The following is a 16,358-nucleotide window of genomic DNA, read 5'->3' as shown; positions in this document are numbered from 1 at the left end:
GATTCCCAGTAGTGAGACATGGTGATGTCATGTGACCCGAAAAGGACCAGGCACTGTGGTCTTCTTGCAAAAATGCAGAATCTCTTCCCAACTATAAGAAAATATCAAACTCAAATTGAAAGACCTTCTATAAAATAATGAACCAGTCAAGGGTCAATGTCATGAAAGACCAATAAATAAATAAATAAATACAAACATCAGCTGATTCAAGTTGAGGAAAGATAACTAAATGCAAACTCTTGACCCTGGACAGGCTCCTCAACAGCAAATGGTATCAGTGGGAACACGGTGAATCCCAAAGGATGTACAATTAGGCTAATGGTGACGTTCCAGTGCCAACTTCCTGGATCCTCTCATTGTATGAGGTTGTAGGCATTGCCATCAAGGAAGCTGGGTGAGAGGTCTGCAGGAACTCTCTGTACTATTTTTGTAATTTTTCTGTAAGTCTAAAGTTGGTTGCAAGTAAAAAGATTAAACTCAAGCACCAGCCCCCAGGTGGCTAGACCGTGAGGAAAGGGCTGCCTCCCTCCAACCCCAGTGCAAGTGGAGATCCCTCCACACCTGCAGGTGGTGCCTCTGCTCCCAGGAGTTCCTGCAGATGGTCTCCCTGGCCAGTGATTCCTTCTCCAAACACACAGCAGTAAAAGGCGGGGCAAGCCCCCACCAGACCACCCTCAGTCTACAGAATGACAGGGTTGCTGGGAGCCGCTGGCTGAACTAAAGAGCAGAGAAGCTGCTCTGAGTGCTTGCTGAGGATTTCACGCCGAGACCGAGAACCGTCACCCAGAGAACCGTGCCCATGGTCTGCTATGGTCCTGGAGAAAGGAAGCTGCACACATCAGCAACTGATTGAAGTATAAGGTTTGTGCTCTGTTTTTCATTTTTGTTTTTCTGGAAAAATACAGAAAATAACAATGGCTGCCTCCTGGAGGGGAACAGGGTGCCAAGGGTCACAGTTGGGAGAGATTCTTCCCTACATAATCTCTCTCTCTATATATATGTATATTTTTGGTACCGGTGTAGAACCCAGGGGTGCTTAACCACTGAGCCACATCCCCAGCCATTTTTCATATTTTATTTAAAGACAGGGTCTCACTGAGTTGCTTAGGGCCTTGCTAAATTGCTGAGGCTGGCCAGGGACACTTAACCACTGAGCTACATCCCTAGCCCTTTTTTATTTTTTGAGATAGCATGTCATGCCTCACTAAGTTGCTGAGACTGGCTTTGAACTTGCCTCCACCTTCGAGCTGCTGGGATTACAGGCATGTGCCACCACACCCAGTGCCACATATGCTACTTTTCTTACCTTGTTTGTTTTATGTCTCCTAGCAGGAGAGTCTTAACTCCAAAAAAGCAACAGGAACCTGGTCTCTTTTGAAAATAGCTGTGTCCCCAGCACTGGGGACATAAGTATCAGCATTCACTAACCACTTCTTCTTTTTTTTTTTAAAGGTGGACACAATATTTTTATGTGGTGCTGAGGATCAAACCCAGTGCCTCATGCATGCTAGGCGAGTGCACTACCACTGAGCCACAACCCCAGCCCCACTAACCACTTTTAATGAACAAAGCAGAAAGGCAGGAACTAGACCAGCAGTCAGGGCTGGGGAACAGGTACTCTCATCATGTTCCCTTCCACACCACCCCGTATGAACGTTTCTGCTACAGGCATCATTTATTGACCATGATGTAGTTAAATTAATTGATAACAAAAAGAACTCTAGAGAGGCCTCCAAGGCTGGGCTCTAGCTCAGTTGGTAGAGTGTTTGCCTTGCGTGCACAAGGCCCTGGGTTCAATCCCCAGTACCACGGGAAAAAAATATATATTTTAAAATTAGACAACATGCACCCCCACCATCAGGTATCAGTCAGGATTTGGTCTGGGTAAGTTACTTTTTTTAGCATATTGCTGTCTTTGATTTGCTAATACTTTCCCTAAAGATTTTTATATCTGTGGTTATTAGTGTCTTGTGTGAAGATTTATTTTTGGTTTGTCCTCTGGGTTGAGAGACCCGAGCCAGAGCCACCCACCCATGATGCTCCTCAATTCCTGCTCCTCAGGAGCTGCAGATGCTTATTACCTCATGAAGAAGTACTCAGTATCTCCACTCATCGAAGAAAAGCAGTAAGTTGCCATTTTACACCAACCAGAATGGCTAAAATTAAACTGTGGAAACATGAAATCATGCTGGGTGTGGAACACTGGAGTCCCCAGGCACACCTTTGATAGTTTCTCTCTCTCTTTTTTTTATCCCCAGGACTGGGTATTGATCCCAGGGCACTTTACCCCTGAGCTCCACGTGCCCCCATCCTTTTTATTTTGTATTTGAGACAGGTCTCCCTAAATGGCTGTGGCTGGCCTCAAACTTGCGATCCTCCTGCTTCAGCCTCACAAGTTACTGGGTTACAAGTATGTACCACTGTGCCCCACTTTTGGGAATTTTGTATAGAATTAAACATACTCTTAACATTTAAACACAGAAACTGTATTCCTAGTCAATTTCTCCCAAGAGAAATGAAAACTTCTGTAAGAAGGCTTGTGCATGAGGGGCTGGGGACATAGTTCAGTTGGTAGAGTGCCTGCCTGGCATGATCAAGGCCCTGGGCCCAATCGTCAGCACCAGAAAAAAAAAAAAAAAAGAAGAAGGCTTGTACATGTATATGCACCAGGATCTTTATTTATGAATATTCACCAGGATCTTTATTTATGAATATTCACCAGGATCTTTATTTATAATAACCAAAAAAAAAAAGGAAACAATCCAAATCTCTACACTCAGGACAGTGATTAAACAAAAGCGGCATGTGCACATGTTAGAATCATAAAGAGCACAGCTAACAGCAACAAATGAACTATTGATACATGAAGAAACAAATAGTTCAAAATAATCATGGGAACCAAGATCAGACATTAATTCCACATTGTGTGATTCCATTTATATGAAGCATAACAACAGGCAGAACTAACGGACAGTGAGAGGTCAGACAGGGTGCCATGCAGGGAGGAGGGAACTTTCTGGAGTAATGTTTAATGGAAATGTTTTAAATCTTGGATTCTGATTGCATGAGTATATGCACTTATCAGTACTTAGCCTGCATTTTATTTTATTTATTTATTTATTAGTTGTAGATGGACACAATACCTTTATTTTATTTGTGTATTTTATGTGGTGCCAGGGATCGAACTCAGTGCCTCATGCATGCTAGGCAAGCGCTCTGCCCACTGAGGTATTGTACCTCAACAAAGACTATACATACAAAAATCAAATATTAATAATGAAACATAAGTGGAGGAGGCTGGGAGTTGGTGGGATTTGATATCTTATCTAGTGTTTCTTCCTGAAAGTCGCCTCTCTCTGAGGTATTTCCTCAATCATAAAACCGGGATGATCATATACTCCCTAATAAGATGGCTAAGATCATTTGTTGAGATAATGGACCGCATATTAAATGAGAGCTGTTATTATGGGTTAATATGTTATCATCCGGGTAAACACAGCTTTGAGTCAGCTGCAGGTCCCTGAATGGGCTCTAGCCAGCTAGAAAATCACCCTCAGATCGTCCCAGGCGTTAACAGAGGTGTGGTCACAGTGCACGGCGACAGCCTGCTCCTGCAGACCTGGCCCAGTCCCTCCATTCCACCCTCCATCAGGAGGCAGCAGGAACACTGGTGCACCATCACCATGGACATGACTGGTCTGCCTGCCAAGCATCTGGGGGATGCCATCTCCCCACTCTTGGTCCAAGGCGCTCAGGAGGAGCTAACTCCAGCCACCAGTATGGGCAACTGAAGTGCTATATTCCCTGGGCCACGTGATTGGAGAAAGGATGGGGCTGCAGGCCAGGTTGAGCCACCGAGAACAGCCTAGGAACTGGACAGCAATGCTGGGCAGTGGCATCTCCCTGTGTGGCCCTGGGACTGCTGGGCAGGTAATTAACACCGTCAACGGGAACTCCATGAGAGCAGGGACTTCTGTGTTCTGGTGATCACTGACTCAGCCATACCGCCAAGAACAGCTCCTGGCACACAACAGTGACCGAATACAGGTGTGTACAGTGCCTGAATTATACAGCTTAGCTTAGCGTGGACACACCCAGAGAATAAGCCAGGCTTCTACTCGCCCAGACCTGGAGAGGCCAGCTCAGCTTTGCAGAGAAGACAACCTGGGACTTCAGAGGCTCAGAAGCAGCAGCTAACAGAGGCCAAGGGCAGAGTGTGCTCAGTAGTTCATGGAGTCCTGGGTCCAAGTCCTGGCTGTGCTACCTACCCTGGCTACCTATGTAAAAGGGCCAGACTACCTGGCCTGGAATCCTCGTGCCACTAGCACCACCTGTGTGCCCTCGGGCAGGCTACTCAGCAGCCAGCTAGTGGCTTCCTCTGGAAGGAAGTGGGGATGGGGTGATCTACTCGTGGGCTGCAGTGGGGATAACTTAGTACACGTGAAGACTTGAAAACCGGTGCTTCCCATTACCAGCACCACGACCTACTGCTCTACTGTCTCATTAGCGCCACCCTCTGCCTCCCTCTACCCCATCAATGACCTCCCCACAGCAAGGGTGGCATGTGAGGGGAGGATCTTGGGGCTTCAGGAACAAGACTTCTGCTTGAGGGCTCTCCCACCTAGGCGTCCCGCCCCACACAATCTTCCTCCCTCGCTGCTGACCTCCATCCCACAACAGAGCTTACTGCAAAGGCACGACAGCTTTGGCTGGAGGTCTAAGATTCGCTGGAGTCAGGACTGAGGTGCACACCTGGACTTCAAATTACCTGGGAGGCTGAGGACTGCAAGTTCAAGGCCAGTCTCAAGAATTTGGTGAGATCATATCTTAAAGTTCAAAAAAAATTAAATTTTGTTTTAAAAGATTGGGATATAGCTCAGTGGTAATGCACCCCTGGGTTCAATCTCCACCAAAAAAAAAAAATTGCCAACTGGGTTTTCAATTAACTACAGATCAAAACAAATGCATATGGAGATATACCAAGGTCAACTATACAGGTAGCCTCTGGAGCTTCTCAGCGGGCAAGTGCCATCCCCAGAGTGCTTGCCCCAGTGGCTGAAGGGTTGAGACGGGCGCCCTCTTCTGTTCAGAGTACTGCTTGCAGCCCAGGCAAGCAGAGTCTCAGATATTCTCAGGTTGCTAATTGACCATCTCTCACATAAACAAGGGGCTTCTTAAAAACACTGCTGCTCAAAACTGGAAGTTCATATGCCACAAAATGAAATTAAATCCCTATCTCTCACCTCGCACAAAACTCAACTCAAAGTGGATCAAGGACCTAGGAATTAAACCAGAGACCCTGCACCTAATAGAAGAAAAAGTAGGCCCTAATCTACATCATGTCGGATTAGGTCCCAACTTCCTTAATAAGGCTCCTAGAATTCAAGAATTAAAATCAAGAATCAAGGGCTGGGGATGTAGCTCAAGCGGTGGCGCACTCGCCTGGCATGCGTGCGGCCCGGGTTCGATCCTCAGCACCACATACCAACAAAGATGTTGTGTCCGCCGAATACTAAAAAATAAATATTAAAAAAAAATAAAATAAAATAAAATCAAGAATCAATAAATGGGATGGATGCAAACTAAAAAATTTCTTCTCAGCAAAAGCAAGAGTGAGGTAAACAGAGAGCCTACAGAAGGGGAGCAAATTTTTACACATGCACATCAGATAGAGCACTAATCTCTATAATCTCTAGGGTAGATAAAGAACTCAAAAATCTTAACACCCAAAAAAAAAAAGAAAAGAAAAGAAAGAAATAAAAACAAACAAATAACCCAATCAAAATGGGCCAAGGAACTGAACAGAAACTTCTCAGAAGATGATTTATATGAAAAAATGTTCAACATCTCTAGCAAATAGAGAAATGCAAATCAAAACTAAGTAGTCAGAATGACAGCTATTAAGAATACAAACAGGGGCTGGGGATGTGGCTCAAGTGGTGGTGTGCTTGCCTAACATGCGTGAGCGTGAGGCAAAGGGTTCGATTCTCAGCACCACATAAAAATAAAGATACTGTGTCCACCTAAAACTAAAAAAAAGAAAAAAAAAGAATTCATACAATAATAAGTGTTGGCAAGGATGTGGGGAAAAAGGCACACTCATACATTGCTGGTGGGACTGCAAATTGGTAATGCCAATAAGGAAAGCAGTATGGAGATTCCTTGGAAAACTGAGAACGGAAGTAACATTCGACCCAGCTATCCCTCTCCTCAGTCTATACCCAAAGGACTTAAAAACAGCATACTACAGGGACCCAGCCACATCAATGTTTATAGCAGCACAATTCACAATAGCTAAAATGTGGAAGCAACCTAGATGCCCTTCAGTAGATGAATGGATAAAAAAAAAATGTGTTGTATATATACACAATGAAATGTTACTCAGCACTAAAAGAGAATAAAATCATGGAATTTGCAGGTAAATAGACAGAGCTGGAGAATACTATGCTAAATAAAGTTAGCCAATCCCAAAAAACCAAATGCAGAGTGTTTTCTCTGATATGGGGATGCTGATCCACAATAGGGAGGAATGAAGGAACTTTAGATAGGGCAAAGGGGAGGGAGGGGAAGGGAGGGGGCACAGGAGTAGGAACGAGATGAACATCATACCCTAGGTACATGTATGAAGACACGAGGCACTGGGTTCAATCCTCAGCACCATGTAAATGTAAGATATAGTGTCCGCCTAAAACTTAAGTTTAAATATCTTTTAATAAAAATAAATAAACAAACACTTCTGCTCAAACACCACTGACTGAAGATTTAATATCAAGTGCATGAGCAAATTCCAACAAATACCTCTGCATAATAAAAAGTACGACTGAGGTTCAATACCCAGCACCACATTAAAAAAAAAAAAAAGTGGGACTGAAAAATGCAAAAGAGCACACGCCTGTAATCCCTGTTGCTCAGGAGGCTGAGGCAGGGGGTCACAAGTTCAAGACCAGCCTTGGCAACTCAGGGAGACCCTGTCTCAAAATAAAAAACTAACAGGAGTGTGGCCGTAGCGGGTCAGGGGTAGAGCATCCAGGGTTTGACCCCAGTGGCCAAGAAAAAAGAGAAAAGGCAGCATATTTCTAGTACTTTGTCTTTGCCTGCTGTGACAGCTGTAATCACACCACGTGTTTCCAAATTCATTTATCAAAGTCTAAACAGGAAAATTTTTTTCAAATGAGCAAAAATATGGGGGGGGTCATAAATAAATATTTATTTTAAAATACTGTTAATGTCATTCCTTCTAAGTGTGTGTGTGTGTGTTGGTGCACCACAGAACTGATATGACATTCTGGAGATTATAAATAGAGTACAGAAATGATCTTCAAACACTGTCCCATGTGAGAGTCCAGTCTGGAGACTATTAAAAATAAAAACATCCAGCCACAGTCAGGACCTTCAGGTGTTCTTCTGGACATCTCAGGAAAGCAGACCACAAAGCCACTTTTTTTTGGTACTGGGGATTGAAGCCATGGGTGTTTTACCACTGAGCTACATCCCTGGCCCTTGTTATTCTTTATTTTGAAATAGGGTCTTGCTAAGTTGCTGAGGCTGACCTCAACTCGTGATCCTCCTGCCTCAGCCTCTCAAGTCACTGGGATAGAGATATGTATCAAAAGCCACTTTTTTCCTTCAGATCATGTCTCTTTGGTTCACCCACCCTCTTGGCAGCCATGTTTACTCTAGTGTCCAGTCCTTCCTCTCTGCAAGGTGTGTGTGCAAGTGTGCAAGGAATGGAACTCAGGATCTGTGCGTGCTAAGCAAGTGCTGTACTACATAGCTCAGTAGGAAGGGCTAGGGCGCTAGCCCTTCCTACTGAGCTATGTTTTTTTTTTAAATATTTTATTTTTTAGTTACAGTTGGACACAATACCTTTTTTAAAAAAATATTTATTTTCTTAGTTGTACACAATACCTTTATTTTGTTTATTTTTATGTGGTGCTGAGGATCAAACCCAGGGCCTTGCACATGCTAGGCAAGCGCTCTACCGCTGAGTCACAACCCCAGCCCTGGCACATTACCTTTATTTTATTTATTTATAATTATATGGTGCTGAGGATCGAACCCAGGGTCTTACACATGCCAGACAAGTGCTCTACTGCTGAGCCACAATCCCAGCCCCTGAGCTGTGTTTTGTCATTTCTAAAAGTCCTATGAGGCTCTCTTTCTAACTCCTTGGGAATTTGGGAATTTTTTATTTAACCTGAGTTTTATTATCTCTTTTATTTTTTTAAATGTATAAATGAAAATATTTTAGCTCCACATCTGAAAATTCTGTGATCCACCATGTTTGCAGCTCTCTACCCGCGTGTGGTTTCTTCCCACTTGCTCGTGGTGCCTGCTTTTGGATATGGCACATATTTTTTCCATTGTGAGCTGGCGCCTATGGGACCGCAGGCACTCAGGGCACAGCAAACCTGGGTTCCTTCCCAACTTGCTATTCCAGGACCTTCAAGAGAAAGCAGGCTGAGCCCAAGGGAGGAATTCTCCATAGAGGGTCAATCTCCACCGCCTGGAGCTACGCCTGGGGTGCACCGGGTGTGCAGAGGAGGCTCCTGCCCACCTTCCTCACAGCCTGGGTCCCTCCCCACAGGCCATATGAAACTGCAAATGTCCCCCCGGTATCCATGGCTCTGGTACTCAGTCCCCTTCGTGGCTCTTTTCCCTGCTTTCTTTTGCTCTAAGAGGGTTGGTTCCCCTCCCTTCCCTGGCCTGCCTCAGGTATTTCATTATAGATGAAAAGTTGACTAAGGCAGATATGAGGGACCGTCATCTTTGGGGGACCACTATTCTACCTAGTGTGTGTGTTAAATGGACAAATGACTGGTGCACTCTAAAGGAATAAGCAGAAACGAACTGGACGCTTCTCATTGCCCAGGGACAGCCCAGTTCCCCTGGAGACATCACGAGGGGGCTTCACATCCCCCCCCACCAGCTTGGCCACCAGCAACCTCTTTAACTCCTCTGCCAGGAGTTCTCTGTTTAGTAAAATCTGGGGCTGGGGTGCGGCTCAGCATAGTGCTTCCCAAGGAGGCCCTGGCTCCATCCTCAGCACCCGAGAAAATGCAGATGGAAATCTCTGCCTCGAAGCAGCCCGGCTCCTGTTTCTGTGCTTCCTGCTTTAGCTCAATCAGCCAGAGCCACGGCTCTAGCCTTGGCAGGAGAAGACCATAGGGGCTATCCTGCGGAGTCAAGGTAGCCTCAGCCAAAGGCAGGCGCTGGTCATGTCCAGAGTGGGGTGTGACCCAGAGCACACAGCTGCCACTGACTCTGGGAAATTCCAACTCTGCTACTGCCCTGGCCAGAGATCGGAGCAAAGGGCAATCTGCAGTGTGAAGATGACAAAGACACAATTTAAAAGGTGTGACTACAATCAGCCAGGGCACTCCAGTGTCTAGTATCATCTCCACTGGTCCTGACCCAAATCGAGCTCCGGCTCCTTTCTGTCCAGCGGCCCTGCAGTCTGCCCTCTCCAACCACCCCAAGACAACCTGCCAGCTCCACCACCCAACCCCTCTACTGGCCGCTCCCCCAAAGAGGAAGAGGAAGGGCTCCCCTCACTGTCAACACTGTAACTAAGGGATCCAAGTTACCTCCACAAATGACGGGACAGACAAACACCAGCCCGTTCCCCACTCAGGCTGGCCTCAGGACATGCCATCGTCCGCGGTACTCCTGCCAAAGACGCACAGTCGAGTACCATTAGGGGAAGCACTTAGGAAGCTCAGGCAGTGGCACACTAACGGACAACTGGCTCCCGGCGTCAATGTCATGAAACATAAGGGCATCGATACGTTCTAGAGCAGGGTCAGCAAACTGTCTCTGTAAAGGGCCAGAGGGTAAACAGCTTAGCATCGTGGGTGAAGGCGGCCAGGACCTAACATCTCAAAATACACCACACTGGTGCGCGGATGGCTTAGAGCAGGAGGAGCAGCAGAGGCTAGGAGGGGTTCTCGAGTCTCCTCCATCTGACCGAAGGCAGATGCTCCAGGTACAGCAGCCAGGCGAGGAGCTCCGAGGTTCACGTCCAGTCCAGGCAGGCCATCACCTACTCATCTGAGTTTCCACACGCACTTGCTCTTCCTGGACTGCCCTCAAGCTCGCCTGCCCTCTCTTATGGAAAGGATTTCGACTTCACTTATTTTTCATGTGATGTCCAGTGCATTATAATAGGTTTGGTTTGGTTTTGGTGCTGGAGATGGAACCCAGGCCCTTGAGCAAGCTAAAGACATGCCTTACCACTGAGCTGCACCCCAGTGCCAGATCAATTTTATGCTAATACCTTCTGTTAATCGTCTATGGGTCTTTCAAAGGCTCAATTATCAAACCATGGAGGGAGAGAAGGGAAGCTCCCATGACTCCTACATAAGCCAAACAAATATGGAAACAACAGACCTGCCAGTGTTACCACTTAAAATGTATTTACAGCTGGCATGGGGGCACATGCCATGCCTGTGATTCCAGTGGCTTAGGAGGCTGAGGCAGGAGGACCACAAGTTCAAAGCCAACAACTTAGCAAGAGTGTACTTCAAATAAAAAGGAGTGGGGATGTGGTTCAGCGATTAAGCACCCCTAAGTTCAATCACTAGTACCATAAAAATATTATATATAGGGCTGGGGATGTGGCTCAAGCGGTAGCGCGCTCGCCCGGCATGCGTGCGGCCGGGGTTCGATCCTCAGCACCACATACCAACAAAGATGTTGTGTCCACCGAGAACTAAAAAATAAATATTAAAAATTCTCTCTCTCTCTCTCTCTCTCTCTCTCTCTCTCTCTCTCCTCTCTCACTCTATCTTAAAAAAAAATATTATATATAAAGACAAGTAGTGGGCTGGACTGCCCAACTCTATTGTAGATTAAAGGGTATGAAAAGGGCATGATAATCAAATCCTGAGCAGACCCTGGATTAAAATTAAGAATAAAAATTAACGATTGTTAAAAAGGGAACTTTGGGAACAACCAAAGACCTACATATTAAGTAATACTGCTATCAATATTATTTTTAAAAAAATTGTTTTAGTTGTAGATGGGCATCTTTATTTTATTTATTTATTTTTATGTGGTGCTGAGGATCAAACCCAGTGCTTTTCTTCTCTGTTACGTCTATAACATACACAACAGCCCTGACTTGGTGCCAAACACTGACTTAACATTTACTCATGAATTCTCACAATAACACAATATTATTTATAACATAAAAGCATATATAGCTGGGCATGATAGCACATGCCTGTAATTCCAGTGAATTGGGAGGATGAGGACAATTACAAGGTCAGAGCTAGCATCAGCAACTCATCGAGGCCTTAAGCAATTTAGCAAGACCCTGTCTCAAAATTAAAAATAAAAAGGGCTGGGATGTAGCTCCGTGGTTAAGCACCTCTGGGTTCAATGCCCAGCACACACACAAAAAAGTATGTATTTTATATATATATATATATTATATTAGTATGTACATAAAATGAGAATAATTCTAGTATGTATTACATAATGATCTGTAAGGGTTTAATCCCATAAGTGCTTGGTAGCACTCAGCCTGAAATAAAGTAACTGCCCAACAAATGTTGCTATTATACAATATCCTTCATACAGAAGAAGAAACAGGATCAGAGGAATTCAATGACTTGCCCAAAGGCACCAGCCTGAGAAGGGGTGGGACCAGGATTCTAATCCATGTCATTTTGACTTCAGAAGTCATTTTCTAAACCACAATGCAAGACATGTCATAGTATTTGGAAGAAAGGCAGTGGCACGAAACAGATGAGGTGTGGGAGTCCAGAGTTCAACTCCTGCCTCTGGTACAAGCCTCCTGTATGAGCTCAGCATTCACTTCTGGCCCCCCACCAAGCTTCAGCTTTTCCTTCATACAATGGAGGAAGTCCTCTCCACTTCCTGACATTAGGACAAATTAGTTGTGAGGGTCAAAAGGGATAGATGAGATGAAAGCACTCTGGTAAGTAACTATGGGACCTAACATTTTTTCCTTTCTAAGACCTGCAACCCTGACAGAGGCTCCATCAAACACCAAAGGATCAAGAATTCTCAACCTTGGGCTGGGGTTGTGGCTCAGCAGTAGAGCACTTGCCTAGCACACAGGAGACCCTGGTTTGATCCTCAGCACCACATAATAATAAATAAATAAAAAGTATTTTAAAATAATAATTATATATAAAAAAAAAGAATTCTCGACTTTATAGGAGGAAAAAGGCTCCTCTTAACCATTTGGCTTTGGCACACGCTCTACCCTTGGCCTCAACAAGGGACTACAACCCACCACCATCACCACACCTTTGTGTTGTCTGGTGCAACTCTCCTCAATCCTCAAGTCCCAGTACAGATATTTCCTCTCCCAAGAAGCCCTCACTGAACCTCATGCCAGGTCAGTACACAAGGAGATTCCCCCATTCCAGCTTGGCTCATCTGGGTTGTCACTGTTGGAGGATGGGTCTGTCTCCACTGGACCCAGAGTTCCTTAAAGATAGTAACTGGGACCATCTTGGACCCTGTGGGTTTTTTTTTTTTTTTTTTTGAGAGAGGGTCTCATTAAATTATTTAGGGCCTCACTAAATTGCTGAGGCTGGCCTTGAACTGTATTCTCCTGCCTTGGCCTACAGTCTCTAGGATTACAGGTGTGTGCCACCATGTCCACCTGGACCCTGCTGTTTCAAGCTCTGTCAGCACAAGTTCTGGAACAGAATAGATGATCATAAAATACAAGCTAAATGAAGTAATGGGTAATATTTGGTGAAATGCTGGTTCCCTAAAACAGTAACTTACATTAAAGTCTCTTATTTTATGCCCCCATCGGCCTATGACACATAGATCATCTTTTTAAAGTTGCTTATATTTTGGGCATTTGCTCAAACGCCCTTCTAACTCAGCTCAGGCAGCTCCCCTCTAGCCCTTGGGTCCAATGAACTCAAGTGCTCCCTGCTCCCTGACCACTCTGGGTGACGCTGACATGTATCTCCTAGTGCCTAGCAAAAGGCCTGTCGATCTGAATGAATGGACGGTGCATCAGAGAATTAATGAATACACAGATGAATGTCCACTCTGATTTAAATTCCCCTTCGCCAGATTCAAGTCAAACCCTCAAACTGAAGACTTTAACCCACCACCACCACCACGCCTTTAATTAGGTCTATTCTACGAAGTAACACTATACAGCACGCCGATGTTCTAATAAATGATATATAAGTATCTCCCACTTCCGGGGCAGAAGGGAAATTAAGGCAAGGGTTGAAGCTTTGAGAGCAAAGTCACCGAAGGATGGTTAGGTAAAAGACCCGACACTGGTTACCCCGTATACCAGCCCCTAGCTCCTCGCCGTCCTGGAAAGCCCCGCCCAAATTGCTCCCATTCCACACACTATTGGCTGGCCTTGACGTCAGTCTCCACAGCTTCTTCCTCTATTGGCTGATATTCTAATCTCGCGCGGTGACGCCCCTTCCCACCTCTTACTCCAAGCCTGTCCTCACCATTGGGTTACCACCAGGTCCCTCTTTCAGGAGCCCTCCCTATTGGCTGTAGGACTTTGCCGGTTCGGGCTGTGACTGGTCATGGAGAGAAGTCCATCCCCTGAGCAACCACCTGAGAGGGGTCGGAGAATGGAAAGGTTGGAGGGACAAGGGGTCGGACTCACGCTGAGCCGGCGGAAGGCAGATATAGGTCTTGAAGAACTCGCTTCGGCGGGCAGCCTCCTTAATGCGATTGGCAAGCGGCTTGCTGACCTGCCGGATGCCCAGGTATAGCAGCTTCGCCATGGGGAACGCGCCTACCACCATCTTGGCGGTCGCACTGGGCACGCGCAATCCTGCCGATTGGGCGGGGCGCCTCCGACCTCTCCACTCCTCCCCCGCCCTCTCGGCCGTGCGTGCTTGCGTGCGTGCGTACGCACGCTCGGGGATAACTGCAGGGGCGCTCCGTGACGCCACCGCGTCGACGCTGGCGCCTCGACGTCTGCTCGTTTAATATGCAAATTAGGGCGGAAATGAGGCGACTGTGGATGTTGCCGTTAAACGGCTCCTGGCGGGAGCGTGGATGGAGTCTCGAGTCCCGCGTGGCGTGATGTCACTGCGCTCTTGCGTGATGTCACGTACTGAGGAGCCTTTCACGCCCAAAGAAGGCTCTTAATTAGACTAATTAGGTCTAATGAGCCCCAATTACACCGTCTTGCACAAGTTAGAGCCCTCCTTGGGAGTACAGAGAGGAAAACGGCATTTATTTGCTGTGTGATAATGAAGGAGTGACAACCTTTCTGGACATCATTGTTCCTGTTTACTTAATGGGACCCAATAGCACTTGCCTTATTGGATTGCTGTGAGGCTTCTATGCGAATCTTGAATATAAAACATAGTAGTGAATCCCATTAAGTGCATGGAATGGTGCCAGTGACATAGAAAGCACTCAGTAAGCAGCCCTTATTGCTCTAGGGGTAAGAGCATTAATATCGCTGACTCCAGCCCGAGGGGCATTCCACACCCAGAAGCAGCTAGCCTCTGTCCCTTCCCCAGGCAACTGACAGTCTGAGGCCCAGAGAGAGGCAGAGGGTGGCGCGCAAGATTTCTCACCCTCTACAGAGTTGATGGCGGCATCTTGGCTAATAAAACCCTTTCTCAAGCTGCCCCACTTCCTCTTTTGGGGGGTGAGGGTCCCCAGGGAGATGGCTCAGGAAAGAGTTTAAGGACATGTCCCAGACTGCCCTCCCTTATCCAGCAGGGAGCAAAATCATATAAACAAGGTCAGAAGGGGTTGAAAGACATGGCTGGGTGGTGGAGTGCTGGTGGGTGGTTGAGTGATTGCAGGGGAGGCAGAAGGACGGGGTGAAGGAAACCATTCAGGATAGTCAGGGCCCCTCCAGTTTTCCCCAGCATCCTCTGACTCTCTGAGCGTGCTGTCAAGTTCCTGCCTCCAAGAGACCTGGGTTCCTTCATTTGTAATGGAGGCACTGTGTGAAGCAGATACCCTAAATTAAGTATGTGGACTCCATAAAAACAACCCATGCCAGCATCCCTCTGGACCAAATTGAGGGAGCCGGGGCCTATTTAAAGCCCATCATCCACTTGGGACCAGCCCTCTTCCTATTTTACAGACTGGCCAACCAAGGACAGAGGATGGAAAGAATTCCAGACCACCTTCTGATCTCATGGAGCCCAAGAACCCCCATGATGGGTTCGGAAACTTGTTTGTGACTTTTTGATGTACAATCCACTGTTTCTTAGCTGTTAATACAGTTTCTGGCACATAGTAGGTGCTCAAAAACATTTTCTTGAATGAATGGGAATGAATGAGCATTTGGCGAGAGGAGGGTACTGAGGCTTCCACCAGATTCTCCTAGGGAAATGTGTTGAAGAAGTTCCCAGCCCGACTGCTCTATCCCAGCAGCTTCATGGTGATGGGACAGGTAGAAAGCCCTTCCTCATGATACCCCAACACCAAAACCCAACTCCTTCCCCTCTGGACTCTGCTCGTCCCTACTCCACCTCAGCCCCTCCACATCTCCTCATTAGGTTCCTTCCCCTCCACTCCTCTCTTTATCCTCAAAGGGTTTCCAGGAACCTCTTCTGGAACTTCTGGGGCAAGGGTGTGTGTGTAGGGGACTCTTCCATCTCAGCAGCCTGTTTACACACCCTTTGGGAGGGAGGAGGGAGAGAGATCTCTTGGGAGGGACCAGGCCTATCAAAGCCATTGCTTCCTCCTTCTCTCCAGCCTGGTTATAGAATAACAGTCATTCCTAGTGACCCCTGAGGCCAGGAGAGGAAGAGGGACACCATCAGTCCTGGCAGGCAGCGTTGGCCACCCTGGGGCGTGGGAACACATGCACAGATGCGGAGGGAAGAGGGAGTCCAGGGTGGCCCCAGCATTGACTCACCATCCACAAGACCTTGGACCCCTGGCCCAGCCTCCCCACTGACTGCCTTGGACTGGGGCCTTGGATCATTCCCAGAGGCCCTTTCCACTCAGGTCTCCGGGACACCCTTTCCCGGAATGGGTGAGTGGCTCATATTACACAACCCCACAGGCCTCTGCACCTCCTCCATCCAAGTACTCCTTCAAAATAAATCCTAAAGGTGGCCACTGCTCCTTGTTCAGCCCACCCCCCTCCCTCCCTGCCAGCATGAGGTCTCCTACCTCCAGTCTGCAGTCACCTCCCTGGGCTCCTGGCTCCTGCCTTCACCTCCACCTCATATTCTATGCTCCACGCAGCAGCCGGCAAGATCCTGACTTAAGTCACACTCGTTCTCTGCTGAGAGCCCCTCATGGCCCCCATGAATAAAAGACAGAGTCTTTGCAGAGACTTACTGGCCCGGCGTGCCCTGCCTGTGCCCTTCTAGTCTCAACTCCCACTCCTTTTGCCCTGCCTCCCT

At 46.9% G+C, this 16,358-nt stretch overlaps 1 protein-coding gene and 1 long non-coding RNA gene across 4 annotated transcripts in view; one reads left to right on the top strand and one right to left on the bottom strand.

The window, feature by feature from the left end:
- Opa3 (outer mitochondrial membrane lipid metabolism regulator OPA3) overlaps window positions 1-13,869 on the bottom strand; it is a 49,879-nt gene extending 36,010 nt beyond the window's left edge. Inside the window, exon 1 of one of the 3 annotated variants that reach the window (XM_040279625.2) lies at window positions 13,634-13,869. In XM_040279625.2, coding sequence (XP_040135559.1) covers window positions 13,634-13,775 — 142 coding nt within the window. In that variant the 5' untranslated portion in view covers window positions 13,776-13,869. The remainder of the gene's footprint in view (window positions 1-13,633) is intronic. The other 2 variants (XM_005338227.5, XM_040279626.2) reach the window with 2 other exon arrangements.
- On the top strand, window positions 1,865-2,709 carry LOC144370768 (uncharacterized). Its single transcript, XR_013430710.1, has 2 exons — window positions 1,865-2,125; window positions 2,259-2,709. It is a non-coding gene; the product is annotated as an uncharacterized LOC144370768 (long non-coding RNA).
- Window positions 13,870-16,358: the final 2,489 nt, after the last annotated feature.

The sequence above is a fragment of the Ictidomys tridecemlineatus genome, chromosome 15, assembly GCF_052094955.1.
Source record: "Ictidomys tridecemlineatus isolate mIctTri1 chromosome 15, mIctTri1.hap1, whole genome shotgun sequence".
Classification (NCBI taxonomy): domain Eukaryota; kingdom Metazoa; phylum Chordata; class Mammalia; order Rodentia; family Sciuridae; genus Ictidomys; species Ictidomys tridecemlineatus.
Note: the sequence above shows the minus strand (reverse complement) of the source record. Positions and strands in the feature narration are given on the sequence as shown.